The 27393-nt window shown below is 36.4% G+C and overlaps 1 protein-coding gene across 5 annotated transcripts in view; it reads right to left on the bottom strand.

Annotated features, from left to right (window-relative positions):
* CDK8 (cyclin dependent kinase 8) overlaps window positions 1-27393 on the bottom strand; it is an 86481-nt gene that overhangs the window by 24125 nt on the left and 34963 nt on the right. For 3 of the 5 annotated variants that reach the window (XM_072976033.1, XM_072976032.1, XM_072976036.1), the window contains exons 2-4: window positions 26759-26834; window positions 17070-17180; window positions 13062-13202 (exon numbers count right to left, since the gene is read on the bottom strand). In XM_072976033.1, the coding sequence (XP_072832134.1) occupies window positions 13062-13202; window positions 17070-17180; window positions 26759-26834 (328 nt within the window). Of the gene's footprint in view, window positions 1-13061; window positions 13203-13880; window positions 13954-17069; window positions 17181-26758; window positions 26835-27393 lie in introns of all 5 variants that reach the window. The other 2 variants (XM_072976035.1, XM_072976034.1) reach the window with 2 other exon arrangements.

The following is a 27393-nucleotide window of genomic DNA, read 5'->3' as shown; positions in this document are numbered from 1 at the left end:
TAATAAAAACAGACACTCAGAAAATTAAAATACAGAAATGTAATAAGAAAGTAAAATTGACCTGAAACTTCACCTCAAAGAGTTAGGTTATTACAAACATTCTCGTGGACATAATTCTAGATTTCTCCAAATCTGTATTATTTATATTTATATAAATATCTTGGAAAGGCTCTTTTGATTCCTGTATTTGTTCACTCAACAGTGAGCAAATAATAAATGTACAAATACAGCACTATTGTATTTATCCTACTTTATTTAGCCTCCTCTGTCATATCTATTTAGGTTATTTAGAGACCAGAATAGTTCCAGACATTGTTAAATAATAGTGGTAACAGAAAGGTTAGAATAATAGCTATTGACTTGAGATATATACACACACACACATATATACACATACACACTTACTCTTTAAGCTTAGAAGTTTCCTTCTTTATTTTTTAAAGAATTTCAACCAGAAATGAGCATTAAATTTTGTCAAGTGCTGAATACTGAATTTTGCAAAAGTTTTACATTTACAATTATTGAGACAGCCATAGCATTGTTCTCTTAGCATTGTTAATATGAATTTTGTTAGCAGGCCTCCAAACACTGAATCATCCACACATTCTTGAAATGCGCTTCATTTACATAGAGCATAGCATTCTTTAATGTTTCCTCTGGATCCTGTCTGCTAATATTTTATTTAAGATATATGCATAAATATTTATACGTGACACTGACTCATTATCTTTGTTAGGTTTATGTCAGTGTTATGCTTCCTTCCTACAGTCATTAGGGAAGCCTCTTCTCGCACTGCTCTAGAACAGCTTACACAATGTAGGACCTGCTGCTTGGTGGCTGAACAACTGTGAAGACATCTCCATTTGTTATGTTTTTTAGAGGTAGCCCTGTGACAAATGTCTTTAAGTCTTCCATGGTTACTAGTCTATTTAATTTTTCTACCTCTCCCAGGGTCAATTATGGTCATCTGTATTCATTTTAAAATGTTAATTTTATCCAGGGTTTTGTAGAACACCAGAATAATCCAACACCTATTAAAGAAATTTAAATGGTAGTCAAAAACCATCCATCTTCACTTCAATGTACCAGAATCAGTTTTACAGATGATTTTTACCAACCTTTCAAGAACAACTCTTACATTATACAAGCTATTTCAGAGACTAACATTTTCTGAAGCTAATCATGATAACAAAACAAAGTGTACAAACAGAAGATTACTGACCAACTTCACTTGAGAATATAGACAATAAAATATTAGGGAATCCAATAATGACTGGGGAAAAAAAATCAGGACCAAGTAGTGCTGACCTCACTAATTGCAAGTATGGTTCAGCATTAAAAACCAAACAAAACCTCATAAATGTAAGCTACCACATTAAGAGATTAAAGGAAGTAGCCATATGACCATCTCAAAAGATGCAGAAAAAGCATTTAATAAAACCAATTTTGATTTACAAACAACCAACTTAAATGGATGTAGAAGGGAACATCTTTAACCTGGTAAAAGGTAACCACCAAAACCCCAGAATAATCACACAAAATGATGAGACTTAATAATTCTTATTAAAGACAGAAAAAGTCACCCCAATTATTTGCCACTGCATTAGTCAGTCAGTCCTAGCTATTCACCACAACCAAATGACAAGGGGAAAATGCACTTAAAGATTCCAGTGTTTACTTTCCTTTTAAAATTCTACTATTTCTGTAATTGGGTTATGTCTTCTGAGCTCTAAGGACGACAGCTGAACTGGCAGCATGTTTTCTGTCTTACTGATACATAGACAATGCTGCAGCTTTCAGCTTTCCAGCCTGTGCAGTAAAAAGACATAATACGAAACGTTTAGGACAGATTGAGTGTCCCAGTCTCACAGGTGGGAGGCTACTAAGGAATTTTAGGGAGGGTGATGACATAATGGGATTTACTTTTTAGTAGGATGATTCTGACAGCTTGTAGATGCTGGACCACAGAAACATAAGACACAAGCAGAGAAGATCACCTGGTGTTTTCTCAGTAATCCAAGTACCTTGAAATAGAACAGCAGTGATAGAAATGATAAGAAGCAAATTCACAAGGCAAGGAGTGGAGTGCAAAACATTCAACTGTGTGAAATGGGATGTCAAGTTATGTAGGGTCAATGAACAGGAGTTAATGACATGAACTGGCAGACCTGGAAGCCTACCTGGAAAAAAACCTAATCCATGTCCTGGCAGCAAGGAATTTTAGAATCTCCCTGTTAGTCTGGCTCCTGATTTATGGGATTGATCCAGGGACCCTGAACTGGGAGAACTGCAGAATCCCTGCTAAATTTGCCTTCTTTTCATGGTTTACTCTTCCCACAGCTTCTTCTCCCTGAAAACAAGCACTGCAGTTTACTTTTCTTTGAGAAAAGACACTGTGTCTTTTCTCAGATGACTGGGACCAATGGCCACTGTGCTATATTCAAATCTGAGTAATAGAAGGGTCTTAGCTCAATCTATGTTTTGAAGGTAGAGTTGATAAGAATCCATTCATTCAGTGAATATGTATTTACTGCACATCTAATATGCGCCACTCTGGGTACTAGTGATGCAGCAGTACATGAAATGGACGAAGTTCCTGCCCCCAAGGTACTTATAGTCCTAGGGCGACCTGACACTGGACTGGAAGTAACGCACACTGCCTGAACACTTACTACGCTAGGCAGTCCTAACACCGCAGACGAATCTCTATCGAAAAGACAAAAATATGGGCCTGGCTCTATTTTGTAAATGAGGAAGGCAGCACTTAGATTAATCCTTCCAAAGGTTACGTAATTAAGTGGTGGAAGCAAGATTCAAACAAATCTCAAGTCTACTACAACAGGGGGCTCAATTCTCCTTCCAACTCATGATGATGAAAACTGATCACTCAGGACAGAAAACCTAGGATCCTTTACCGCCCCCACCATATGCAACCCCCTTATTTTTCTTATTTTTCCTTTTATCTTTCCTCTCTTCTCCCCACTTTTCACCCAGCTCTTTTTACTTTCTGATTCTGTCCCTCTTCACCATGACAACCCAGACAACTTTTGAATTTACCAGCTGGTGTTAATCAGAGGGGAAAAAAATGAAAGAGAAGATCAGTCAAAAGAAGAGAGAGGATCAAAGGATGAAGTGTCATGAATCCCAAATTCTCAACTCTATCCTCCAAGGCTTACAGCTGGAAACGCTGAGCAATCGCAGGACGGTTACCTGCTGCAGGTCTTACCAAGAACCCCAGCAAAGGGATGAGAGTGGTCATTTCTAAGATGTCTTTCAACTTCACGGTCTATTAGTCTATGAAACCAGGAAAAACAAAAATGGTCTTCATTTCAAATGGCACATGGTATTTATTTAAACAGATTTTCGAACTAATGAGTTAAAAAAATTAGCACTATACCTTCTACCTTTTATATTTTTGTTAAATAATTAACTTAAACTGCACTGACCTGAATTACAAGCTTATCTGTGACTTGAAAAGACTGGAAATTCAGAGTTGAAACTAATCTTAGCAATCAGACAGCGATTTTAGTGCCAAGAGTTAGGACTCCTCAGCTTGTAAACCTACTTAGAGTACTCTACGGCATGACATAAATCTGGAGGCAAATTATATATAAATTAAATAATTAGAAACAGATATAGGTAATTATAACAAAGTGATATAGTAAAAAGGAAAAGCAAAATCCAGCTGTACTGGAGAGTGGGAAACTTTAATAAAGAAATATTTTTTCAAGTTAATTCAATAACTATTGCTGAATCAGTACTGAATTGTACCTAAGAAATTTTTTTTTAATTTTACTAAATCTAAAAAATAATTCCTCTGTGTTGATTAGGACAACATTTACAATAATTTACAGAAAATCTTGAACTTTTAGGTTGAACTGACTTGGAAATGCGGCTAGCTGCTCGCGCTTACGCCTGTAGGAAGGCTTACTTTTCCCCTCTTGTCTGGACATTTCTCATTCGCCTCTATCCAGTAACGAGAGAGAGTTATCAAACTGGAAAAGGATGAATGAGAGATGCATGTGATCATGGGCACCAGTGACTTAAACCAGGTTTAGGCAACAATTTTAGCTGAGATAAGAGAAAGCCTTATCTAATATATTGCCTTTAAAGATTAAACTACTTTGGCAAATCTTCAGAAATCGGAAAAATTATATAATACTCTAAGGCCTGACTTCATTACTAGAAAGTTAGACTGAGGTGTTAATTTTTATATGCTTTTCCTGAATATAATTCACAGATTTCAGAAACTTTTTTTTGGAAAAACCTTTGCTTGGTATTCTCACTACAAACAGTGTATTTCTCTTTATCTAACGTAAAAGTCCAAAGGCCCAAAGGAAAAAAAGTAGGGTGACCTGGTAGGGACCTGGTAAACTCTCATCTTTAATAATGTGACTCAGAAGTCCTTTAGATAAAACTTTCCCAAATCTTTCCTGTTTTAAGAAACACACTGCTCTGGATAATAGTAAATTTGGTTATAAAAGTGGGAGCAGTTAAAATTACATAATGGTGTGAGCCATCAATTACATTAAAAATAGATAAAAGATATATGTGACTTAAAACTCAGATAATACTTTCGGTTGATTTTCAGGATTACTCAAAAATATTTTCTGAAATTGTATGTTTTTAAAAAGCTTGATGAAATTATTTAAAATATCTGTTCTTTTTTTAATTGAGTTTTATTTTTAGTAATTTATCAAAAAAATTTTAATGTTGATTATGTCTTTAAAACCTATAATAATACACTGAAAGCTCTGTCCTAAGATTAGCCACATAGTTTTAAACAGATAAATTTATAATCTCATTCTTGTGCTCACATTACCTTTAGATAGGTATTTACATACCATGGTAAACAGGCTATCTTCCGTATAATTTATAGAAGAAAAACAGAGTATCTATTCTTGATCGGTGAGAAATTTGACTAAAAAGATTCTAGCATTGTGCTGATAAAGATCTGAAAAGACTCATCCAGAATCTAAGGAAAAGTAGACTAGAAGCAATATGCAAACCAAGTAACACAGGATTTTATAATCAATTTGTAATCTGCCCATATTAGCATGTACATTTGCAGTTGTGCTATTTAGTAAAACTAAGTGGGCCACTTGCTCACTATTTACAAACAACAGAACGCACTTCACCGAGTATGCTCAACATCAGTATCAAAATTACACAAACGCAGCCTGTATGAAGAAACCAAATGGGCTGCTCACAATCAAACACTTCCAAGAAGGAAAACCACCCAACTGGTTATTTAAGAAACATACTACAGAATAAGCACAACATCCATCATACTAACTGAAATTAATGCAAGTCTCATTTAAGTTGGCCTTAGTCCATTCTTATCATAGAACCCACGTTTTATCTTTAAGCCTAAATTTTATGGATGCAATTTTATACTTTTTACTAGTTACACAATTAAACAAACAACAAAATTGAGTAAATCTTTGGAGATTTATTTATTTTCACTTATTCCCAATAAATGCAGCAAATCTCAAGTAATAGGCAGTGATTAAACCTGACAATCATAAAGCATTTTTCTTCAAAAAAGCTCTGTTTTAAAGAAACATGCTTACTACGTTGCCAACACTCACTCCAAGGAAACGGAAGGACGGAGAAGGGGCGGAAGCCGAGCAGAGGCGAGGACACAGGCCGCGCGCGGCCTTCGCTGCTCCACCTCTGTCAGCATTTGAACAAAGTCAGTGTCCTTTCTGCTTTTTCTTCCCCCTTGAAGAATGTACTGGCCCCTCTTTTTAGGCAGAAAAAAAAAGTGTATGTGTGGCTTTATTTTTAATAGTAATCTTCCTCTACCTACATAAAATAAAATACACCAAACGACACTGAATATTATGTGTAAACTTTAATGAAAGCCTAAGCAGACATTTTCCTCAGTCTCCTGGTCCTATATGATTATAACAATAATATATGTTAGCTGTACACTACTCAGACAATTTAGGAAAGTACTAAAGGAGGACGCTTTGAAAGAGCTCCAGCATCTCTTAAATATGTTAAACTTGCCTGAAATTCCCCTACCCATGAAAAAACCCTTCTCAGAAAAATATATTCCCTACAGGGCTATTCAAAGTGATTTTATTATCAATGTCAAGAAATTTGCATAAAACATTAAAGTAATTATAATTCAAGACAAAGTATTTTCCGAAGATTTGACTAAGCTGCTTCCTTGTTCTTTTTTCCTCACCAGATCCAGTGTCTTTGGGGAAACAGCCTAGTGCAGCAGCTTGCAAACCTTTTTGAATACAACCCACAGGAAGAAAATTATTTAATATTATATGATCATACTCACATATACACATATATAACTCAAACAAAAGCTTCATGAAGCAGTAATTTCCCTCAATATATATGATACACTCTGATGTTTTATACATTCTATTCTATTCCATTAAAAAAATAAAAAGGATGGTTGTACTATGTGATTTCCCAACTCACTTATGGCTTTCAACCTGCTATTTAAAAATCACTGACTTAGAGGAAAAATCCCTAAATTCAGTGACCTAGCTTTGAAACTGTTCTCCAAGTAACCAGAATCAAGCCACTTAACCTCCCTTGCTTCTCAGTCTTTCCACTTAGTAGTACAGAGTTCAGCAATTAATAAGAAAATGCATCTTAAAAAACCAAACAAATCAACTGATCATTTCATCATGAACAAATGTTACTATTAGTAAGCAAAACTAATAAACCAGGCAATCTTTCACTCGAATAAAAACAATCAGATCCAATTCATCATATTACAATCAACACATAATAAGGTGTCTTCATAAAGGAGGCCCTATGAAACTGACTTTGAGTCAATGGCTCACTCCGAGATTTTGATCTTACTGAACAGTTGCTAGGAAACCAACTTATCCTTCACCAAACACAGCTGAAACCCCATCAAGTGAATCCAAGTTACCCAGTATAATTAAAATAAACTGTGCAGCAGCAGCAGCACTATCAGATTTTTTTTAATAAGTCAGATCAAAGCTTTGATATAGCTCCAGCATCTCTTAAACATGTTTACGCAACAGCCCACTGGCCTCTTGCACATCACGTACACTCACAGGAGTGCATCCCCACCGGGACACTCCCAAAGGAAATCTCTGCAGACTTATTTTCTATTATCTTACCATGACAAACGAACAAACAAAAACAAAACAAAAAACCTAAAAACCTATTTTGAATCGGTTTAGGACAGCAGTGACCAACGAGGAGACAGCTGCAATACACCAAACACTCCAAATTTCATATATAGCCTTGTAATTCAGCTTACATGAAAAAAGAGAAAACCATGATGAACAGTTGTATCATAGTGTATCTCACTCAGTATCATGTCCCACTTAGTGCAGGAGGATGAAAAGACAACCCCACGTGCCCAGCAATTCCAAGTTAACTCCCACTATGATAAAACCATCAAGGGAATAATTAAAATTAATTCCGGATATAGTTTTTTTAAGTGGAACACATTAATGACCATAGGAGAACTTAATATATACTGAATGAAAATTGATGGCAAATAGGCCAGTCATAACTATTCTACTAAGCTCCTTAGTTAATATGTCAAAAGCCCAGGTCTTTAACACTTACTTAAATACAAGACTGATTTAAGTGTAAATCATTTCTGTGGTACGTCTGATACGGCTGCATGAATATTTTCAACAAAAAGCATAAAATTCAGCCAACATTGAGTTCACCAGAAAATTTTAAATGAACTATTAATAAGAAATTAAAATATTTACATTATGATTAGTCAGAGATCAGTCAGTTAAATTGATCTAGTCAGTTAAATGTAGTATTCGTGAAATACAGGGGGGTGAGTACAGCTCAAATGGTAGAGTGCTCGCTTAGCATGCACAAAGTCCTGCATTCAATCCCCAGCACCTCCATTTAAAAAACAAACTAATAAGTAAATAAATAGACCTCATGACCTCCCTCCACAAAAATATATTAAAAATTTTTTAAAAGCGAAATACGAGAGTTGCAAGTGCAGAAGAGCTGGGATGTTTAGGAGAAGGGAGGTATGACTCCTTACCTACAATTAAAGAATAATTCACACAGAACTTTAAGATGTTCTTGAAAAAAAGGGAAGGATGTAAATGAACTATGATGGAACTGTTCTACCCCTGAGATTAAAGGGAAAAAATTGGAAAAAATAAATGACACAAAGAGAACAATATCAGAACAAAGTAGCAAAGGGCCAGGAAACAGGTCTCACTGGGTGGAACAAAAACCCTGTGTAGAGGAAGAGTGCGATGGGAGAGACCAACAGACCAGTATCAGTAGCTGAATGGTCTTTGAACTGACTGATAGGGGCTACGTTCTTTCAGGTGGAAAGAGGAAGGCTGCTGAAAGGACTACAGAGACTTTCCTCTCTGCTGACCCACTGCACTACACCGTGGCAGGGGTAAGAGGGAGCAAAAAGCAGCAGTGCAGCAGAGACCGTTTCTGGACAGATGGAGAGGCATCAGGTAGTTCCAGAGACAACCTACGGAGAATAACCTTGGAGGCCACTTTGTTTCTGTTAAAAAGGGGTAGTTCACGCATTCAACAAAGATAAGCAATACTGTTTACACACAGTGTGTATTTTGCTAGGCACTGGGAAGGATACAAACACATAATAAACCAAAGTCTTTGTCCTTAGGAACTTATCGTTGAACAGAGGACACACAATTACCAAAACCAGTAAGTGCCCCATGGGTAGTTCAAAGTAACCGCAATGGCATTTTAGATGTAAACATTCTCACTTCCAGCTAGTGTGATGGTGGCGGGGGTGGCCCTCTATTGATGAGGTAGCAGGAACAGAGCTTTAAAGGATAAACAGATTTTCAGATGCTGGAGATGAAGGGAGGAGGGGATTCAAGCAGGCAGGACAACCTCTGGGTTGGCTGGAAAACAAGGATAAAGAGTGAGACGGAAAAAACAACTGCAGCAGCGCCGTCAGTCTTCAGGTCACTAACACCAGCATGCATATGTATATGCTTGACACCGCTTTCCAAATTTTTAATCTATCGTTGAATTTTTCCTAGTAAAAGAAAAATTAGCTGAGTTGGAGATTTCACTACTGCACAAGAAAATCATTCCTAAATTTAGAAAGTTTTATAAAAACTAGTAAGTTCTATGGAAAGAGGCCAGATAGAGAGTGAACTGGCTGCATGTCTTCAAAAAGGTCACGCAGAGGCCCTGATGGTGAGAACTTCTCATGCCCCCGTCGATCTGCTTTAACTCCATCCGGGAAGACCATCTCTCAGAGGAAAGAGCTCAGTCACCACTGCTGAATCAAACCTTGGCTTCTATGCAAAAAGTACTCAATATGATTTTGGTGCTTCATGTTTTTTTTATTTGACTGGGCTCAGAAAAACCACCAAACTCAATCCAATTAGACTAAAAGACTTCAAATCCTTCCTTATTTTGAATCACTTAAACAAATCTTTATTTGAAACTTTCATAATATTTCACCCTTGGTTCCTCTTTATGGAATCCAGGCTAAAAAATCTTATTGTTGCTCAACCCAACAGTTCTATTTTATATAAGCAGGTACTGGGTGGGGGCAGCAGGATGGGCCCCTGAAACACCTTGTCCCACATTACTTAGACTTGTGCCTTGGTTAACCCACTTATATAGGATGGTTTTTTCATGCGTCAACTTGGCTTAACCATAGTGCCTAGGTATTTGGTCAAACATCATTCTGGATGTTTCTAACAAGGTGTTTCTGGATGAGATTACCTTTTAATTGGTGGAGTTTGAGTAAAGCAGATTACTCTCCATAACTTGGGTGGGCCTCATCCGAGCAGGTGAAGGTCTTAATAAAACAGAGACTCAACTCCCTGAGCAAGAAGGAATTCTGCCAACCTACCCTGCAGATTCTGGACATAGCAAGACTCCACAACTGCCTGAGGGAATTCCTTAAAAGAAATCTCTCTCTCTATAATATGTACACATTCTGTTTCTCTGGAGAACCCTGGTTAATATGGACAGTAATGCCAGAACCAGGACTACAGACTCTTAGCCACACTGTTTTCCTTTCTCAAGAAGAGGCAAATAAAAGAAAGGGGGAAGGAATTAGCCAAAGGAAAGAACAAAGCTAACTTACACACGGCTTTGTTTTTATTCATCTCTACCTACAGCAAACAGAAGACCAACTCATAAATAAATATTTTAATGCTCTAAAACCAGAAAGCTTGGTTTGGATTCATAAGTTATCTCACAAAATAAACACTGCAAGTTTTTCCTTTCCAGACCCCTTTTTCTTAGAACATCCACATGTGTACTTATTACCACCTTCAGAGTTTCAGAATTATTAAATCTTTATTTCCCACCAAGGATGATGGCCACGGTTACTGATAGGCTACTACACAGTGAATAACAGTGACAAAGTTAATCTTTACTAAATAGGATTATTAAATGGTAAAGTTCAACCATACATATCAAAGAAAAGACCTTCATAACCCAATCATGTCAAACCAGTATTTCTATTAATAATAAATCCAATTTTATTATGCAAAAGCTTCAATAACATTCTGAACTATTATCAAAATGGTGTTTTTAGGGTATCTGTGCCAACTATCCACCTTAGCATGAAGTTTCTTGTGGAAAGTCAGCCACTTAACCAGTTAATGCAATTCATAACACTAGAAATCTGCACAGATCTGTTAAGGTCAGTATCGCCTAATATCATCTAAAACTGATTGACAAGGAGCAAAGAATATAATTAATGAGGAATTATATTTGTTCTTACAGGGTAAATATTTCATCTGCAAATAATAAATATTTGAGAAGGGGTTTAAAAAAGTCACATTATATAGCTTCTAAAGGATGTCCTTCAGAGTAAAGACCTTACTACTACGTATATTAATAGCTTATGTAGCTAGAGTTGAAAAACTATAAAATATCAAACTCTAAAATTTAATTTTCAGTTGGCAGGAAGGTGAGCATATAAATGAAAAACTATGATAATGAATCTTTCTTTCAAGAACTGAAGACCAGTTCAAGCGGCAGGCACCTGGACCAGTCAGAGCCAGATTAGGGGCAGAGGTTACCATTTTAATGAGACAGTGGTTCTGTGGGCCTCTGTGTCCCTGCAGTGCACAGAAGGGTTTGGTCTTTGGAAAGAGTGCCTAGAAGTCATGTACAGACAATACAGGACATCTCACTTCAAATAGGAAAATCAAGGTGGTAGCAGGAGACAAGCAATGTATTACAGTCTGGGAAATACCTCGGATGAACAGACTTCTGAGCAGCCTGCAGTGGCACACCGAGGAGGGGAGAGGAGTAGAGCTGGTTTGCCTCAGTGGACAGGAATATTTTATCACCGATACTGTTCAGAATTGCCAGCGTACCGTGACAATACAAAGCAACTGTTTTCAGTCTGTTTCATTATCATTTTTAAATCAGCGACCGACAGGCAGCTTTTTGTTGCCTGCACCTAGGTACACTGCTCCACTGTCCCCGGCTCTAGGCACCACGACCAGAGGCCTCTGAAATGACCCGCTCTACACTGCCCCTGTGCCGAAGACAACCTGTTTAAGCTGTATCAATAGAAAGAGCGCTCCCCAAAGAGACAGAAAAGAAATCAGACTTCGTAATTATTTTCACTACTGCAGTTAATACTAATATTAAGTGGTAAAAGTATATTATGACATTAATATAAAAATTAAATCTTGGCTTAAAAATCAGTTTGTACTCAACCAATAAACATACACATTTTAGTGATGAAAAATATTTACATTAAAAAGAAAATGTAGTGTTATTTTAGCATAATTAAATCCATGGGGGGGGGATATGCCCTTTAGCCACACTTTACTCTTTCAGAGATCATTAAAAAAGGTCAGTAGTAACAGTTTTTCCCTAAGTTAACTCTCCTCCTAAAACCTGAAATTTATATTTTGCTTCATAAAGGGTAAAAGGATTTATCTTATTTCGGTTCTGTAAATTCACTGTTTATAAATAAAATTCTATTAAAATAAAAGTTTGCATAAAAAAAGTTCTTTCAGCCAAATTTCTGATGTGTTATTGGTCCTATTCTAAATGCTTTCTAGGTGTGAGAATTGGAGATAAAACAACTACCATTAAATGTATTTCAAGGAGGTTTACTGAAGATAGATCAAAGAACCAGAGACTATGACATTAAAACACCTGATCGAAGGCCAGACTGAATGCACTGAATACAGAGCAGCTTGGAAAGAATATCTGAGTGCGGGGCCGAGCGGCTCCACCTCAAAGCCAGCCGTTCTCTCCTGTGTGCTCATGTGATTAGAGACCGGAGCATCACTTCCAGCACTGTGTGTATAATTGTTTGAAATGAAGGCACTGTTACAAACCTTGCTAGAATTACTACCTTTACAAAGAACAAAAAAAAGCACAATGTAATTACGCAATACGAAAGGGGGAAGGGAGAATCTGAGATTTAAATAATTTAGATCTATGAAGATTAAATGAACAAAGCACAACTTAATCAACAATCTAATGCTATATGGGTTAAAGAAAAAAGGGCACAAACTATTCTACCCTGTAATACAAAAATAAGAAAGTCAATTTCTGAAGTTTCTAAATTCTTAAAAGTTTAATACTCTTTAACATGACAAGGCTTCTCAAAAACATATTTAATGATGATTAATAAAGACTATTCATTGAGAGACTGCTACTAATATAGTAAGGTTCAAAAAATAAGCAGATTGAATAAACATCCCTTTTTCTAATATACAACTCAGTAGGCTCCAAAGGGTTTATTTTCAAGTTATTCATAAATATATCAACTTCCAGTGTTTGCCTGGCATCTAATAATCAATGTAAAGCAAGCCGACGCCTTATTTACAGACTTAAAATTAAAAAAGGCTTAGCAAAACAAATACGCCCTCTTTCACCTCTTCAGTAAACAGCAGCTAGTGTCTGTCAGGGAAGCAGGATGCGCTACACAGAAGCACAGGCTGGCTATGCTTCGAGACTGTGGCATTCCCACTTCCTCTACCAGGTCTGCAGGCCTGGACGGCACTGATACCTAGAGACAACTCGGAAATCACCCAACCATAAGTGCATCTTTCGAGCTTAAGCCTAACTGCATTTTAACTTACCAGATCCCTGTGCAACACCCAGTTAGCATGCAGGTAGTGAATCCCATCCAGAATCTGATAAAGCAGTGACTTCACCATTCCCCGAGGTAACTGAACTGGCTTCTTGTTTGCTTTAGAAGCTCTGTGAAACTTGATTATATGCTGAAAGAAAGAAAAATATCACCAGACGCTTAAAAAAGAAAAGGAAAGAGTCTGATACATCATGTTTTCCTAACAGAAAAAGAAACACTCAGGGGTTTCCAAAAGTATTGAAAATAAAATTTCACATTCTGCTGGATAACATAAATAACTTTAGAATTTTCAAATAACTAGAGCTAAAATGTCATTTCCTAAGCATATGATAGGTTGTCAGAAAATAAATGATTACAACAGAAAAGTAGGAAATAATGTAGTTTTATTTTTAAAATATAACAAAAAATTACTCTGAGTTACTTGACCCCTGTTTATCTGATAAAAATTTTCAAGAACAGAATACTTTTTATTCTGTAGTGATTAAATGAAAAGAAAAAAATAGAACAATTTTCAAGAGAACTGGTTGGTTGACATAGCATAGATGTAGTACCTATTTATAATATATGGGTTATAAGGAAAGAAATGGGGAAGTATTTTAATAAAGTACACACAAGAACAAAAAATTAAAAGATAAATGACCAGTTCATACTGGAAATATTCAGAAATATGAACGATTCAGATGAAAAAAAATTTTTAAAAAACAGCCTTGTAACATCCATCAAAGCTTTCTAGGTATAATGTTGGGGGACACCCAGTAAATACAATACCACTGAATGAACAGAAAAATCATTTCATAAATTAATGTACCTCAACAGAAACAAGATCCAATGTTTCAAACTCTCTCGACAGGTTTCTTCATTTTAATTAAAGCACTCTTAAACTGCAAGAAAATCTAGAAGTCAGCTGCAGTCAACTCTGCTGTACGCACCACTGTGCATACTCCCGGCATCTAATATGCACAACAGCAGACACTTGGCCAGTGTTTGTGAGTGAATATTAGGCGCATTCTTGCACTTAGTAACAATAATTAAAACAGGAAAACAGGAATGAGACATTTAATATTATAGGTTAATCTTTCCATTTCTATTTTCTTATGATATAGAGGTAGAAATTGGATAAGCAGTAACTATGATTAGTGAGTAAAGGAGTTTTACTTTCCAAAGAAAAAATACAGAGCAAAGAGCCCCTGGCGGGGAGGTAAGAGTATCGATCAGCACGTGTATAGTATGATTAATTTATACTTTATTAACAGCATTACATTATTCTAATTTTCTTCTCAGTTTTTTTTCCCGAAGTATTGAAAAGCAGGCAAACAAAACAGAGCTACAACAACTCTTAATAATCTAGAATGTCCTGTCACCTATCCTAAGACATGACATGGCCGTCAAGTCTGTTCACCTTCAGAAGAATCAGAGCTCTCAAGAGCTTAAAAAAAATAGATTAAAATATATTTAAAAAATAAAATAAAATAAAACCTGCCAGAGTAAGAATGGAAGGAACACATTCACAGGGGAGCTGGGATAACCAACTGATGTGGAACACATTTCCTCAGTCAACATTTCCGCTAGGATACCACAAATCAGTGTTTACTAGTATTTTACAGCTATAAATTACAGTGGAGGAATTTCTTACCTTCATTTCTATCTCAGGGCTGCACAACAAATATGCAATGTGTACACCGTAACATGTCACCAATACCTCAGTGACTTTTGAAAATGACTCTTTTTCTGCAACTGTTTCTGTCACCCTCTGCTGCCTTACGCCAGCTAATTCATCTGAATATTCCAATTAAAATAAGGAAATAAAATGGATAAAGTACATTTTGGCAAACTGAATTACCACTTGGTTTTTATTAAAATGAGCATTAAAAATACTTATTTGGCTTAAAGGAGTATTAATAAGAAGATGATAAACCAGCCTGGAAATCTTCTCACAGACTTGGATTCTATAATTTGATTTTATGTTAGATTTGAGTATGATGAGTGTTCCATTCAATACTGGCTACCCTGATTTAGTAAATTTCTGTTAACAGAATCCTGATTTGATTTGATTAGATTTTTTCAAAAGAACAGAAGCCAACATAAAAAGAAGTATTTACAACCAGCATGGACCTTGGACAATAGTTTTGCAAAACAGAGAAAATTTCATGTGTCTATTTTCTGCTTGAAAACAATTATTTCCAGATAACTTATAAAATTTTATTCAAATCATATTTAGTCATGGAAAATAGGAATCTACAGTGTGAAAATATTTTTTATAAATCTACAAACATATGAAACTCAAATAAGTGTCAATTTCTGAAATCTGTTAAAGTTCAAATTATGTGAATAAGGCTAATTCTGGAAAATAGCAAGAGTTTGAAACTATTTTACTATTTTCAGAAGGTGACTTTACCTTTAAACAGTTTTACTGGAATTTGTGCTGATTTTATTTCAAAATTTTGTATTTGCATTTACAAACTACGGCTGAATAAAAAATTTTAATTACATTGAACATTTTGAAACTGAGCCAGGTTATTACAATCCCTTGCATATCAGTATGTGTTTTCTCTTATTTATCCCAATAAATACACAGCCATGCTAATTTTGTAACAGATCAGTTATGCAAAACACAGTGAAATATTTAAAGACATTATTTATTAAATATCAGAAAAAATAGAGTTCACAGTAGTAACATGGTTGTTAATGAATTAATTTGATGTATTTCTGGGTTTTATTTGTTTTGTGTTTTAAATTGTAATGTGTGTTAACATGTTCTTCGCACAAGACTGGTCAGGAAATAAGTTTTGTGAGTATGTTTCAAAATTATTTTGGCTGTAGATTTTCATTATATATATATATCATAAAGTCTTATCCCTAAGATGGCATTTCAGGTTTTTAAAAAATGCAACATATTTAATAAAGGAGTAAATTTTATAGTCACTTAAGACTCTGTAAATCCCATTTTAAAAGCAATCTGCTGAATAAACGCACAATACTGAGTCAGCTGTTTGCATTTCACCTATTTAGACAAGATGAATTGAAATCCTCAGTTTATAATAATGTTTATCAATACAGAATCATTTTTTTCATTATATTAGCTAAACTAATAAACATAATTTCTTGACTTTCAGAACCTTCAACTATTTAATTGGGTCTGGTATCTAAAAATAGTCTTATCATAGGTTGGACACACACAAAATAGAAGCCAAAACAGACTCTATTTTCATGCCAATCTCATTTTGCAGTAGAGCTCTCTTCCGTAAGGAATTCTTCCTATGTAAGAATGTGCTGAATTCAAGTAAGTACAATACTGAATTTCTGCTGATGAAAACAATACACTAGAATACTGAAAATCAATTGTGAAAAAAAAAATCAATTGTGAATAATACCCAATAAATGATTAATAAGTTTCCTACTGTATTTGAATAGAACACTTAGTTTATAAAGCTTTTCAAATACAAAATTGTTCTTCAGAAAAATCCTGTAAAAAAAAAAGAAGCAGTTAAAGTATCACATTTTACAGATGAGGGAACTATATCTCCGGAGCCAGTATGAGATCTGTGGCATGTGACAAGTAACAGACGGACCCGTCAGATCGCAACTGCCTTTCCAAACAGATTCATTTCCCTACATGAGGGACCTCCTTCCCATCCTAAATTCCTTGACACTACAGAATAAAAGGAAATATGCTGCTTTTAAATTCTGTAACAAAATTTATTACCTTTTCAAATATTATCAAAAATCTACAGCTAAGAAACAATATTTAAGAGCTGTTTATATGCTTCAGATTCTGTTGTTTTCTGTAGTATGTTTCAAAGGTCAAAGTGGTAAGATCAAAAGTAAAAATACAAAGCAATACTCTAGCCTTGGTAATTCACCAACCACATTCTAGGAGGTTACTTTTATTTTAAAATTGTAAATCTCACAGTAAGAGGAGCTCCCTAAAGCTATTCTGAGTGGGTCCCTCTTCATCCCTGACTGGAACCATGGCTCCAGGTACACCGAGTCCCCTTACCCAGAGGTCATGCTCAGCGTAGTCAAACAGAAGCCACACTTTCCTATCAGCATGAGACAGAAACACCTTTTGAAGAGAGATGACATTTGGATGCTTAAGCTCTCGAAGTAACTGCAAAACAAAGGAGATTCATTAAAAATTGTTGCCATAAAGGTAACATTACAAACCCCAGACCATTTGTAATTCAAAGGCAATACAAATCTAACGGCAATTAATCCTAAAAATCTAATTTGAGGTGCCCAGACAGGTGCTTAAGTAACAAATGAGAAAAAAATCTGTGGGGAAGATACTGAAAGATTTAACTGAGTAAATCTATCCATACTGTTGTTGTTTAGTTGGTTTTTTCAAAAAAATTTTACTATGGTAAAATATATGCAACATAAAAATGACATTTTAACCATTTTTAACACTACCATTCAGCAGCGTAAGTACATTCACGATGTCACGCAACCATCCCTGCTGTCCATTTTAGAGCTTCTTCACCACCCTGAACAGAGACTCTGTTATTAAACAGTAACTCCCCATCTTCCTTTCCCCTTCAGCCCCTGGGACTGTTCTACTTTCTGCCTCTCTGAATGTGCCTCTTCTAGGGACCTCAAATAAGCAGGATCATACAATATTCATCTTTTGTGTCTGGCTTATTTCACTTAGCATAACATCTTTAAGGTTCATCCACGTCGTGGCCTGTGTCAGAATCTCCTTCCTTTTAATGGCTGAATACATTCTATTGCACATATAAACCACACGTTGTTCACCCATCGTCAGCTAATGGACACTGGTCGTTTCCATTCCACATTTTGGCTGCTGTGAACATTGGTGTACAGGTACCCGAGCTCCTGCTTTCAATTCTTTGGGTAAGTACCTAGGAGTGGAATTGCTGGATCATGTGACAATGCTATCTTTAAGTCTTGGAGGAACCACCAAACTGGTTTTCACAGCAGTTGTACCAGTTCACATTCCCATCAGCAATGCATGAGGGCTCCAGTGTCTCCACACCTTCACCACCATTTATTTTCCTTTTTAAAAAAATTTTATAATAGCCACATCCTAATCGGTATGATGTGGTATCTCAAAACCATAAGCTGTGGTTTTGATTTGCAATTCCCTAATGACTAATGACGTTAAGCCTCTTTTCATGTGCTTATTGATCACCTGTGCATCTTCTTTGGAGAAATGTCTACTCAAGTCCTTTGTCTATTTCTGAATTGGATTTTTTTGTTGCTGCTGAGCTGTAATCCTTTATGTAGTCTAGATATTAACCCCTTATCAGATGTATGATTTACAAATATTTTCTCTCATTCTGCTAGTTGTCTGTGTTTTGACATCACAAGACAACTGAACTCAAAATAAATTTGTAGCTTGTAATTCTTTCAAAAAACTAACTACAGTCACCCCTCAATATCCGAGAAGGACTGGTTCCAGGACCACCCCTCACCCCACCTGGCCCCAAGTGGTACCCAAATCACCCAGTGCTCAAGTCCCTTATATAAAATAGCATAGCATTTACGTATATAACCTACCCATATCCTCCCATATACTTTAAGCCTTTAGATTACTTATATCTCATACAATGTAAGTGCTACGTAAATAGTTGCTGGAGTGTGGTAAATTCAAATTACGCTTTTTGGAACTTTCTGGAAATTTTTTTCCCCCAAATATTTCCTATCTGTGGTTGGTTGAATTCATGGATACAAAGGGCCAACTGTAATTGCAACATTAGTAAAAAAAACAACACTCATCACCACCAAATGTCAGATCAGAATTAAGATCTGTAACTCTGTGAGACACAGAATCTATTTTTTCAGGTATTTAAATTATAAAGGAAAATTGATGAAAATTTTGTAAACTTTTCACAAAGTCATAAAGAGCTTATACAGACAGAAGCATCCGAATAGAACATATTTTCATAGGTTTATTAACCTTTCTCATCTCCTAGAAGGGTATTCTTTTATTTAAAATCTTTCATCTCCTTATTTTATCTCCATGTAATAACCCAAGCAGCCCTGATAGTCCGTCAGTTAGAAAGCATTCCCACCCCACCACCAACAAACACAACAGCAACAATGACAAGAGAAAACCTTTCCTGAAGCCTGACGCTAAGCCTTATCAGTCAGAACTGACTTACGCAGTGCCTTCCAGACACATGACCGCCACGTGAGCACGTCAAGGTCTCAGAACTTAGGACCTCAGCACCTTTTTGTAAGAACACTGTCACCAAAACAAGTCAATATCAACGTAACATTAACAATATATGAGGGCTCTGGAACGAATTCAGCGAAGCAAAGACTATGAGTGGACTACATATTAAGTCACTTATATCAATGATTATTCTCTTGAAAGTGATTATTTTATTCAGAAGCAAGATTAAATTCAAGTTACATATTTCTGCTTTTAGAATATCATCTCAAACTTATGAGACTCTAGAGATCATATACAAATGCACAGAAACTGAAAGCCAATATCTAAAAGGGACCACTTCCTATTAATAAACAAGGCACAGACTGTGGTATGGGAAAGCCTGCCGGCAGGGTGGCCCAGGATCGCCCAGCTGTCTGGAAGAGCTGGATCTGGCGCTAAGTTCGTTTCAGTTCTGGGTCAGGGCTTTCTCCATTACCTCACAACTGGAACACACTTCTCAGCTGCGCAGCTAGTTCAAATCCTTTCTGGAAACAAGCAGGGTAGAAATGACAACAAACAAACTCCAAAGATTTGGCAAACACTCTCTCCAATTATTAGGAACCTACATATAAAGCTATTCTTGGCTATTGCCTCAACCTCACCCCCAAGATGAAGTTTAGCTCCTGTATTTAAAAAAAAAAAGAAAGAAAAGAAAAGGAAGGAAGGGGAGGGGGAGGGAGAGGGGGAGAGAGAGAGAGAGAAAGAAAGAAAGAGAATGAAGGAAAGGGGAGGGGAGGGAAGGGCAGCAACCATTACATTCAGCTCTTCCTAGGTGCCAAGTATGGGGCTGAGCATATGACATGCAGTATCTCACTTAATCGTGAACTACCCGATGAAATATTTATGTTGCTCGTATTTACCAGAGGGGTAATAGGGTTAAAGGGATTAAACAATTTGCTCAAGGTCACATTCCTAAGTAGCGGATTTAAATGCTTTTAATGTTAATTAATTAATTTCTAAAATACAAAGCCAGTACTCTATGGTCTAACACCAATACCTCCCAAGCCCTGAGATCCAGGGGAATAGCCTGTCCTACAATCCAGAGACACAGATATTTTATGTATATACTAACGGGACAATGGCAGGCACTGTGTCTTGCTCATGACTGCCCTGCCAGCTTCGAGCACACTGCCTCGTACCCGGCAGGTTCTCATTAAATACTTGGTGAATACAGGAATAACTGAAGTCACGAATAAACAATACATACCAACTAAAGGGCATCATACAACACGCCCTTTGGCTTCTGAGCTACGACTAAGATCATTGCTTCCATCAAAAAATCCATTCTATCTTTTTAAAATCCATCTGATTAGTCAAATGAGTCTCTGAGGGTAATGATTTTACCAGTGACTAGGTACTATGACGACGGCAACAAGTAACAGTAAGTGTTATGGACTGAACTATGTTCTCCCAAGATTCTTGTGTTGAAACCCAAACCCCTGGTACCTCGGAATGTGACTATACGTATTTGGAGATAAGGCCTTTAAAGAGGCAATTAAGTTAAAAGGAGGTCAGTGGGATGGGCCCTAATCCAACCTGAATGGTAACCTTATAAAAAAAAGGCGATGAGGGCGCACAGAGGCAAGCAGGTGAAGACGGTGGCCACTTGCAAACCAAGAGAGGCCTGTGCAGGCGCCCTGATCCTGGACCAACAGCCTCCCCCATTAAGGACAGAAGTTTCTGTTGTTTAAGCCACCCAGCCTGTACTCTGTTATGGCAGTCTTGGCAAACTAATCCAGTAAGTAACTATTACTACTGAGTAAGTAAAGCACTCTATGTTGGGAGACGGGTCACTGCGGGGCTGGAGCTGGAACTGAGAAGCTCAGCGGGGAACTGCCTCTAAGTAAATATTTACACTGAAGTACTTCCAGGAGCCCAGGGAGCTGTGCTACATTTAGCAGGGCTAGCATTTACTGAATGCCTGCGACATGCCAGGCCCTGCGGTGGATGCCGCACGAAGTCCCGGGACAGAAAATGTGCTGAGACCGTCTGCTGGGGTCCCCCACCAGACACAAGTCCAAGTCCAAGTCCAAGTCCCAGGCAGTGCTCGGCTGTGGCTGTGGCGCTGCTGACAGTCCCTGAGAAGTGAACATGCACCCAGAGTTCACTGTGCCCCAAGAAGTGCCCTGAGCTCCTCAAGCAAAATAACCCTATGAGATATCATTATTCTCACTTTACAAAGAGTAAAGCACGGGGACTGAGTGGCCTGCTCTGCGTCCTACAGGCTACTTAAGCGGGACAGCCAGGGTAAGAGCTCAGGTCACCTGGCTCCCGCGACCCTGAGGCCGGCGCCCCAACCCGGCGAGGGCGCCGTGCAGGCTTCACACCCAATGGGCTTCACCACCCCACACAGAGCCCACAGGAGGCAGATGCCTATTTCTTGACACTGTATAAAGTATTCTTGCCTTTCTGAAGATTTTATGTTTAAAAATGTTTAAAGGAAAGGTTTAAAAAAATTTATATAATGGTTTTCAGCACAGAGATCATCTAAGTTTTCCTAATTCTACTGGAAATAAAAATCTTATAATTTCCTGAGTACTAAGATCACTGCTAAAAAATACAAATGTTTTAAATCATCATTCATCATAAACTTAATTCATTCCAACTGTGTCACACAGTATCTCACTTAATGTGAACTCTAACAGTACAAATATATGAAAAATAAATTAATAATACTTAAAACTGCCAATAAATGCCACTTACAGTGGTGAGTGAAAAAATAGGTAAGTAAACCTCTAATATTCTCAAAACATTGATTTCAAATGTTAAAAATTTACAATATAGCAAAAATAGTAAATTCTAAATTTATGCCCTAAGTATGATAGTCGAGTTGAAATTACTATAAAAGCATCAAGAAAATTATTCCAAAATGATTTCAAAAAAAATTTTTAAGCTGTGGACTTTTCTTCAACTGAATTCTTGCAAATTGATTAAAAAAAAAAAAAAAGCCTGAGGTGCCTAGGCTAAAGCAAACGTGAGCTTTAAAAGCAGCCCAACTACAAGGCAGCCCTGTGATACAGATGGTCCACTGAGACACAGTCTGAACACCACTCAGTTAAAGGGACTGCAGCTCCCAGGAAATTCTGGAAATACACAACAAACCACGTGTAACACACTGAGGATGAGTGTATACAACGCTCTTAACTTCAGTAGAAATTCTCAGAGTTCTTTCCTTCTCCCCTTCCTTTTATAATTACTTACTGAGCCAAAGACTGTGTGTCAGACATGGTACACACTGGGGAAGAAATGTGTTAGGTGGGGGTAGGGATGACAAACAGAAAATAAGGTAACAAACAAAGAGATTATGATTTGTAATGAGTGCTATGAAAGGAACAAACTGAGTGCAGATCACAAGAGAATAATGGAGGTGAGTGGTGGGGAGATAGGGTTTTTCAGAGGAATATTTAATACGTGGAGGGAGAGGTCTGATAATACTTGCTAGAAAGATGGGATGTTTTTTCTTTTTGATTTTTTATTATAGAAAAAATTTCAAAAGTAAATAAAATACAATAGTAAAATAAAACAAACCTCCATGTATCATTATCCACTCACTACCTATTCTATTTTATCTATATTCATACCCACTTCTCCCACCTCACATTGAATTATTTTGAAGTAAATCCCAGGCATCATATGATGTCATTTTTAAATATTTCAGTATGTATCTCTAAAACATAGTCTCTTTTCTCTGACCACAATAGAACAAAATTAGTAAATGACAACAATAAATTATCTGGGAAGCCTCACATATTTAAAAATTAAATAATATATTTCTAAATAATCCATGAATAAAAGATCACAAAGAAAACTGAAATCCTTTTGTACTAAATGATAATCAAAATACAATGTGACAAAATTTATGAAATTTAAAAGAGCTTAGAGGGAAATTTATACTTTTAGTTGTTGATATTAGAAAAGAACAGTTTAAAAATCAATGCCCTAAGGTCTACCTTAAGAAGATAAAAAAGAAATGTAAGTCAGAAGTAAGTAGAAGGAAAGAAAGAATAAAGGTAAGAGCAAAATACAATGATACAGACAAAACACAGATTAACAAAATCCACAGTGAAACAGGGACATTACCATGGAAGCAACATTTGTGAAAACAGAATAAGAGAATATTATTGCTGTTGCTTTGTGCCAATAAATTCAACAACTTAAACAAAATAAACAAATTACACGAAAAATACAACTTATCAAACACAAGATGAAACATTAAATGTGAAGAGCTCTATATCTATTAAGGAAATAATAACAGTTTGGTGAATTCTGTCAAACATTTAAGGAAGGGTAACTGTCAACCCCGGAGAAACTCTGTCAGAATGTAGAGGGCGAAGAAAGGCTGCCTAACTTGCTCTGTGAGGACAGCACGACTTGGACCTAAAGACAAAGACATCACAAGAACCACAGACCAACATCCCCCAAAAGACCTAAAATTCCTTTAAAGAAAAAGAAACCAAAAAACAAAATGTAAAGCTCCTTAACACATTAGTAATTCAAATTCAGTAATATATATAACCAAGCAGGGATTATTTCAAAACTGCATAATTGGAAAAATATTAGACAGTAATCGATGTAGCCTACCCATGTAACAGAGACAAACTATATGGTCATGTCAGTACATCCAGAAAGAAGTATTTCATAAAACTCATTACCATTTACAAGAAAACAGAAGGGAACTTCCCAAATCTGACTGATGGCATCTATAGAAAACCTATAGCTAGCATTCTACTTGATGATGAAACACCGAAAATACTTTCTGCCAAGATTGGGAACAAGTCCAAGACGATGGCTCTCACCACTTCTCAACATCGTCTGAGAGGTTCCAGCAACACAATATGAAAGAAACAAATTGAAAGCATAAAGTTGGAAAGAAATAAAACTACTCCTATTCACAGGTGACATCATTATTTATGGAGAAATCCCAAGATATAACCAAATCTATCAGTGAACTTAGAACACAATTTATGTAATATATGTAATAAATAATATTTTAAAAAAATCAATCCTATTGCTAAGTTTCTAAGAAGCAAACAAGTAGAAAATAAAAATTTTAAAATAATCTCATTTATAATGTCAGAAAACATAAAATCCTTAGGAATGAATTTAACAAAAAATGTGTAAAGCCTCCATACTAAAAAAACTATAAAATGTTTTTGAGAAAAATTAAAGAAAATCTTAAAAAATAGAAAGTATATCTTTCTAAGATTCATGCCTGGAAGTTTCAGTATTATTCAGATGTCAATTCTCTCTAAACTGACGCAAACTATAATCCCAGTAGGCATTTTTAAGAAACAAATTACTAGCTGATTCAGTAATTTATACACTAAGGACCTAAAAATAGCCCAAACAACCCTGAAACAAAGAGTAAAGCTAGTGGCTTTACGCCACCTTACCTCAAAGTCTTGCTGTAAAGCAGAGCGACCTAGTATTAGCTGAGCGTAGAGAAGAGATCAATGGAAGAGAACAGAGCCCAGAAAGTCTCACATTTACAGTCGTTTAACTTTTTACAAAGGTTCCAAAGGAATTCAGTGGGGAAGAATCTTTCCAAAAAGTGCTACAACTGTCCAAGCCACCTGGGATGAGGGAAGGAGAGGCTCAAACATTACATCAGACTGCAAACACAGATGAAGTGAGTAGATCACAGACTGAAAGGTAAAGCTAAAATTGTAAGCATTTAGAAGAAAAAGAGGGAAATACCTTCACAATCAGCGAGCAGAAAAAGCCTTCTTTAGCCCGACACAGAAAACAATAGTCATAAAAGGAAAAAACTAGTAAATTAGACACCATCAAAATTAAAAATTGCTGCTCACCTTAGGTCAAAGAACCACAATCAAGTACATTAAGAGTAAGCTTCCGTAGTCCTTTTTGTGCTTAACTTTACTTACAGTTATCAACGTAGAAAAAAGCTAAGAATGTCGGTTCCTGAAATGAAGTGGGGTTTTGTTTGTTTTTAAAACTTTGTACTGAAGTATAATCATGACAGAGAAAAGCACATGGTCGGAAAGCACGCAGCTCAGTGAGTATTCTCACGTGAAACCCACATGACCAGACCCAGGGCAAAATCGAGAAACAGAACATCACTAGCACCCTGAAAGCTCCCTCGTCTCCTGCTCTGGTCCCCCCATCTCTCCAAAGGTAACCACTCTCATGGCATCCAACATCACTGACCACAGTTCAAGAGATTTAATTCTTTAAAACTAGAGTGTAGAGAACTGACATTTAGTGTACAGATGTCTTGCCTCAAGATTCAGGAGCATGAAAAATGTATCAGTTAAATGAAATACCATTTCCAATACGGTATACCTCTGGTTAAGAATGTCCCCATCTCACTCCTGTTCTCCTCTTCATGGAGGGAACTCTTACATGCCCTCCAAATTCTAAAGCCTTCCTCGATTCTCCAGTTCAGAGGCACACCCTTTCCCAGTCTCTGTACGCTTGGACCGCAGTGCGCAGCACACCGCTATCAGCACTGGTGTAACACTTAAAGGTCTCTTTCCTCGTAGTGTGTAACACTTAAGGCCAGGAAACCTGACTTGTTCTACGTTTCTTTACTTTCACTTAGTTTAGTTCCTGTCAACATGTTACACAATAAATGACCATTAGTTGAAATCCCAGTAGTATAGAATCTGTTAAATGAGTAAAACTATTTAAATTAATACCTCCAGTTCACAATAGCCTATGTCTGTGTAGACAGATGGCTGAAAGCAATCAAAGCAGATTATTATAACATATATACTCTAAAATATTCTGATTAAAGACTGAAAAGACAAATTTGGACCCACGGTTTTACAACAGGAAAAACTGAAGTAAAATCTCATGGGAGTAATACTCACTTTAAATTATGAATAATTATTTAGTAATGCATTAACGACGTGAAAAGTATTTTCCTTCAGGATCAAAATGAGTTTCTAATTACCATAGGGCAATGGTTCGCTTCCAAAAGAAAAAGGCATGTGTTTTCACATATTCAAATGAAAAGGCAGATACAATGAAAAATCAAATGACACAATCTCATTTTAAGTTCACATAAGTAATGAGTAATTTATCTCATCTTATTAAAAGAGAAATAGTATTGATATGAACTAACATACCATTTTTACCGCGTTCGATGAGATAATAAGAAAAACTGCACCTTTACCTATTTAGTGACATTTCTGGGAAAAATACATACTTACATAAACAACTGAGATTTACTTAATCCCAAATAAATGTATTTATATAGAATTTTTTTGCTAGAATGACATGCCACCTTTACTTCTCTTCAAAAAACAAATGCATGTGTGACTGAAGCACAATGCGAGACACCAGAAATTGACACAACATTATAAACTGACTATGCTTCAATAAAAATATATTTACAGGGAAAAAATGTACTTTTCTATAGATATTTGACAAAAATATATCTCAACTCTCAATGAATGTGTCTATGTGACAAATACAATCCAGAGACCTACAGAATGGACACCCATAAGCCAGCTGATAATAATGATGATAAAAAGAGCTTCACTTACTGCTATTTCTCTACATGCCGACATAGAGATCCCGGTTCCTTCTATTTGTTTTAAAGCATAGTCTTTATCATCTTTCCTGTAAAAACAAAGTTATTTTAATATACAGATAAATCTAAAAGTATGTGTATTTTTAATAAAAAATATAAATACATATAAATCACATATACTTTGACACTTTCAACATATACTCACAAATTTCATATGGGAAAAACATTTTAAATGATCTAGTCCAATTCCACTACTTGATGAGGGAAGTTAGATTCAAAGGAATAAAAAGACTTATTCAAGGCCCTGTGGTTATTTGAGGAAGACAAAGATTTAGAGATGACGCTCCTGACTCCCAACGACAGGTTCTTTCTGCTATAACATGCAGACGCTCCCTCTCTCCGTGTGTGCACGCATGCGTGTGTACACAAGATACATACACATAAAACAAGAGTTGCTTTCTTAAAGCCCATTCAGATATTAGGGGCCAAGAAAACTAAGAAATGAATGTATCACTAAACTACAAAATGATAGGATGTAAAACATGGTACAGTCCTTATGTCTCCAAATACCTTCAAAGAGATTCACTCAGCAAGTGTTTACTGAGCACTTACTATGTCTCCAGAACTATGCTCAGTCCTGGGGATACA

Source organism: Vicugna pacos, chromosome 14 (genome assembly GCF_048564905.1).
Source record: "Vicugna pacos chromosome 14, VicPac4, whole genome shotgun sequence".
Lineage (NCBI taxonomy): Eukaryota > Metazoa > Chordata > Mammalia > Artiodactyla > Camelidae > Vicugna > Vicugna pacos.
This window is presented reverse-complemented; position numbering and strand designations above follow the sequence as displayed.